The sequence below is a fragment of the Teleopsis dalmanni genome, chromosome 1, assembly GCF_002237135.1.
Source record: "Teleopsis dalmanni isolate 2A chromosome 1, ASM223713v2, whole genome shotgun sequence".
Taxonomy (NCBI): Eukaryota; Metazoa; Arthropoda; class Insecta; order Diptera; family Diopsidae; genus Teleopsis; species Teleopsis dalmanni.
Window position 1 is genome coordinate 38,645,796 of NC_051846.1, and position 5,361 is coordinate 38,651,156.

The 5,361-nt window shown below is 26.3% G+C and overlaps 1 protein-coding gene across 1 annotated transcript; it reads left to right on the forward strand.

The window, feature by feature from the left end:
• The first annotated feature begins 923 nt into the window (after positions 1-923).
• On the forward strand, positions 924-5,133 carry LOC119679784. Its single transcript, XM_038092326.1, has 4 exons — positions 924-962; positions 2,861-3,001; positions 3,083-3,120; positions 3,247-5,133. Exons 1-4 carry the CDS (start codon positions 924-926, stop codon positions 3,698-3,700), a joined length of 672 nt encoding a protein of 223 aa, XP_037948254.1. The 3' UTR covers positions 3,701-5,133.
• The last annotated feature ends 228 nt before the right edge of the window (positions 5,134-5,361 follow it).

Here is a 5,361-nt window from a genome sequence, read left to right on the forward strand (position 1 = left end):
CTCTAGCTTCACAAGCTTAGCACGTTCGTGATAACATTTGATTATAAGAGATACATAATCTATTTCATTCATAAATTTAAATTTTTCGTTTGAGGTTCTTATCTCTACATTTTTTATTCAATGTTTCTTGTCGTTATCAAACGTCTTGCGGCAGTCTACATTACGGAAACTTGAACCAAATTTTGATACTATATTATGGGTCTCATATATAATTGAATTATATATTAATTAAAAATTAAATTAAAAATTAAACTAAAATGTATCTAATATAGTATTATAATGTTATCCATGTTAATTTAGTGCTCACAGTTATAGATTCTTTATAAAGTTACTTGTTTGAACGCCAAATTTCGGATTATAAGACCAGACCAGCTACTTTCGATTACTTTTATTAATTATTATTAATTGGGGACTTAAACTAAGGAATCTTAAAATTTACAAATAAATTATAAATATTAGTGGCGATTTTTAAGATTTTTTTATATGCTTTCTCAAACTCTGTACTTGACCTATGTGGTAATGTTCAAGATAGCTTATAAGTAAAAAAAATGGGTTAGAAAAAACTAATTTACTCTCATTCTCCGTCTCTCAAATGTTTTACTGCTCGCATTTATACTAATAAAATGATGTTAACGAAAGTTTTCTTTTTTGAATTACTTATTAAAGTCTCAATCTTTATATATCTTTCAATAGATCTCGATAAAATACGATATTAGTTTAAATATTGTGTGTGTTGATACTTCTAAACTATTTTTATATTTAGATAGTATATGCGAAGTAGAGTAGATTTAAAGATAATTATTTGGTTTTGATACAGATGTCTACTAGTTTCATTTTGTATACAAAAAAACAAACTATCAACAATTATCATAGTATATTATTATCATAAAAAACATTATTAATTATTATTACATAAAAAAAATATGAAAGAAGTAATTGATAGGTTTATAACACTTGCTAAGGTATAAGTATGTTTGATTTCTAAATATCCATGAAGTGAAGAACTGCATTACCGTCCCTAGTATATTGCATATAGAAGTATATTATTATCTTAAATAAAATCACAATGACACCAAGTTATTATTATAGTTATAATTCCAAAAACCTGACATTAGTTCGTTCTAATTACCTACTAAATATATTATCCATTAATACAAAACCTTTATTATATTTTTGTTTAAGATATTATAATATATTGAACATATTTTTACAAACATTTAATTTACAAAATATTTTATCTCCATACATTATTTACTAAAATAGTGGGTTTTAGTTGTAAAAATACATAAAAAAAAATTTTTTTCTGCAAAAAAAAAAGAAGACTACAGAAACCCACATTTGTGCAATTCCATTAGTTATAGTTTACGGTTTTATATATACAAGACCGAGTATCTCTTTTAATGCTTTTTTATATGTAGTGTTGTTTTATTTGTAAAAGGCATTCAAATATATTTCTTTCAAAAATTGTAATTAAATTATTTTATATAGTTTTTTGCCTATTTAGTAAATGGAAAACCTTTAGCGCATGTACATAAAAGTAACATGTATAATACAGATACATAATAAGATTTTATGTTATTAAAACACAGACAGCACTATTTTTATATATACATATATATATTGTTCATAGTATGTAATTTAATATTAATTTTAGTTAAATTTTAATTGATTGTTAGTGTATATATTATTAAGATTGGAGTGGTAAAATTTTTTGCAAAATTTATAACTGATTGTTATGGTTCTAAGAAGACATGCGTCTTTTTAGAATTTGTATTTTTAAGATAAAATTAAATATATTGAAATTATAGTACAATTCTTAAAAATTTCTATATACAAAGATTATTATAATGCGCATTGAGCATCGTGAGCGACTGGGATGATATAAAATTTGAAAGTTATATATTAACCGTATAACAACCATATATCAATCGTACTCTGTGAACGTTAGCTTCTAAATGACCCAAGGTCTTTGGTTATCTGAATTTATCGACTATTTATATGTCTTATTTTACACATGTAAGCGCTCTAAGCACTCTCATATTCTCCGTTTCTAATGTTAAAAGTTATTTAATTCACATATATATGTGAATGACGATTTGTTGTTTCAAATTGAACGGCGATCGAAAGGTCAAATTTCAAAATTTTAGTGGATATTTCAATGGTACGACATAGCACATCCATAGGCAAGTTATCCTTACTTATGTAGTCAAATTGCTCATTTGTATGCCTTACGTTAGAAAATATTACTGTAAATGCAATATAGGGTAATACCATATCTTACTAATTTTAGTATGAATTTTTTCATAGGACTCATAGTTAACACTCCTTTGCTGCCTTACAAAAGATACAATATCTCAATTATACTCAAAATGCATTTTTTTTATATTAACTAAAACAAAATAAAATTCTGCACGTATTTTCATGATTGCTAAATAAATAAAACGTGTTTGTATCTCATTCATTTATAACTCAATTAACTTAAATAAAATTATAAAGATAATTATACTTAAATTATTTATTATTAACATTTTATGGCTTTTTTGCCTGACATACTTTTTTCTTAGATAAAATGCAGTTTCTTTTTGCAAAGCTTTTTACCACTGTAATTACTAGAGATTAAAAAAAAAATATCAAAATAATATTGCAAAAATAAAATTATAATTAATTTTATTCAGTTTTTTTTGAGACTAATTATATTTAGTTTTATTTTTTTACTGTTGTAATTATTGTTAATTATTATAAAATTAATAGCCACTACAATTTACTTATGGAATTTAATTTTATCTCTTTTTATTATTTTTATTTTTATTTTAAATTTTTTGTTTTTATTTATTTCTTAAAATGAACTATAAAAAATTAGGGTCAAGTTGATGATCGTGATCGGACGATACGTTTGCAAAGAAATCTCATTGAAAAATTAGAGGCTGAAAAAGCGGCAGGTCCAAATGCTAAAACTGATATTACTAAAGAGTGCATAAATACAGCAACACAAACTGAACGGGTAAGCAAAAATTACCTTTAATAATTTTTTTAAATCAATTCAGATGCATTTAATTTTTTTCCCTTCAAATTTAAAATTCAGACAAGACCACTGGCCATTGGAACGGAGAATTTGTCAAGGTGAGTTTCAATTTATTAAAAAATAAATTTACAAATTATGTATATAAATTTAATATTTGATTTAAATATTTTTATTTTAATATATTTTATTTATATATTTTTTTATTTGCTTTTATTTTCTTATAGTGCTTTTGTTTATGAAACTCTATTACCGGCATTTCTTGACAATAAAACACTTCAGCCACACACTTTGCATACAAGCCAAAATACTAGAAAATCGCAATATTTTTGCATACTCCGCAAAACACTTAATACATCATTTAGAGCCATTAGCAATGTATCTACTACGTCTAAATACATTTTTGTTGTGTTGTTCCGAGCAATTTCACCCAAATTGCAACGCCTTGTTGCATTTTGTTTCACGCGCAGTTGGCCATCGTTGCAGCAATTGCTGCAGCATGCAAATTTCGTCGGTCAAAGTATGACGAATTGTCGACAATTCTCACGTAATATTTTGACACAAATTTCTCATAGATTTAGCAACAGTCTAATAACTTTTTATAATAATTTGTTCACCATACAAATGAGTTTTATAGCGAATCGATTAACCGCTCAGTTCTTTGGCATGTTCCACTTCTAAAACAGAAATTTGCCATAATGATTTTTTCAATGATTTTTGTTTTCATTTTTGTCAAAAAGAATAAGCGATTTTGCAACATTCACAGCAATTAAATATTTTATTTAAAATATAAAAAATCGCTTACCCTAATTGCAATGCTATGTGGCATTTTGACTCACGCTAACTTATTCACTTTTTATTTCTTCACTTTACTTTTTTACTCGATTCACCACTACAACTCTCGCCCAGTCATCGGGTTTCCGCCTGACAGAACAGAATTTTCCAGGATCCATTGCTACTTGTTTACCTTCAGTAGTCTTACACAACAAGTGCGATTAGTGCTCTCCCAATTTAAATACTCCACCGAAAAGACTTCATCCATTATGTCTTTTTATTCTATCTCCTTTTTCCTTAAAGCAAACTCCTTTTTCGATAAAGCATCGTTATCCATTCTCACACCAAAAGTAAGCCAGCAATGACTGAATTTTTGAACTAAAGATCAAAGTAGTTTTTGTTACTTAATTACCTGCCCTTTCGGTTATGATATATTATATCTTATTTATCCTCCATATTCAAATAAATGGTATGGTTTATAACAATATTACAGATAAGTATTCATATCACCTGTGCTATATCTGTATATTATGATTAGTATAACTATAAAGCTGTAATGATATTTAGATCTGAAGAAACTACTTCTCATAACAGTGAGAAGGATAACTATTCATCTGATCTGCTTATCTTTCCATACATTCCTTGTGTTTATAACGTAAAGCCTCCACTTTTTTGGTATTCTAAAAAAGTTGAAACACCCTGGTCTAATGTGTCTTCTGTAGAGCATTACAATTTGGTTAAAGGTATAGCATTATTCCGATGCATAAATTTGTTTCTCATTTATAATTTTATGCTATTCACTTAAGAACTACCATTCTTAGGTCAAGAACACAAATTTTTCTGAAAAACTTCCATATGCAAAGCATTATCCAGTATCCAGCAGTATCTATATAGATTTCCCACAATTTTTCGACAATATAAAACTTGTTTATTGATTCCGTTTATCTTGATAGAACTTTAAAGTTGTCTTTAAATCTGGCTCTTCTTTTTTCTTTTCTTTCTTTTCCACAAGCCTCTCAATTCGATTTTAACGTAAATTTCTTTTTTATTCAGTTCCTTGATCCTGACAGATCTTTAAATTCAACTTCAATCTAGATTCTTATCTTCTAGTCATCTATGGTATATCTAGATGACTAGATATTGGGATCTAGATATCTCCTAGAATATCCAGAACAATCTTTTAGATTTTTATCTTGACATAGCTATAGCTGTCAGTTTTCTATTAACATTCACATATTTTTTTCCGGGGTCTGTTTTTATAAGGATTTTAAATTTAGGTTAAACACAGATATGATATTAGACTTTAAAATCTTTTATGAGTTTCTTTTTTTTATTTTTTTCCGTGCCTTATTCTTAATTAAACCGCAAAAAATTTAATTTATTTATTTTCGCACCTCATTTTTGTTTATATTATGCGTTAATTAATATAAATATATTCAGTTATTATTTTTTTAAATATATATATATTAAAAACTAATATTTCTAATATTTCATGCTGCTTCAAAAATGGTTTTCGGCCGCTAATAATTAAATACTTCATATTCAATACTACATAACTTATACTATAA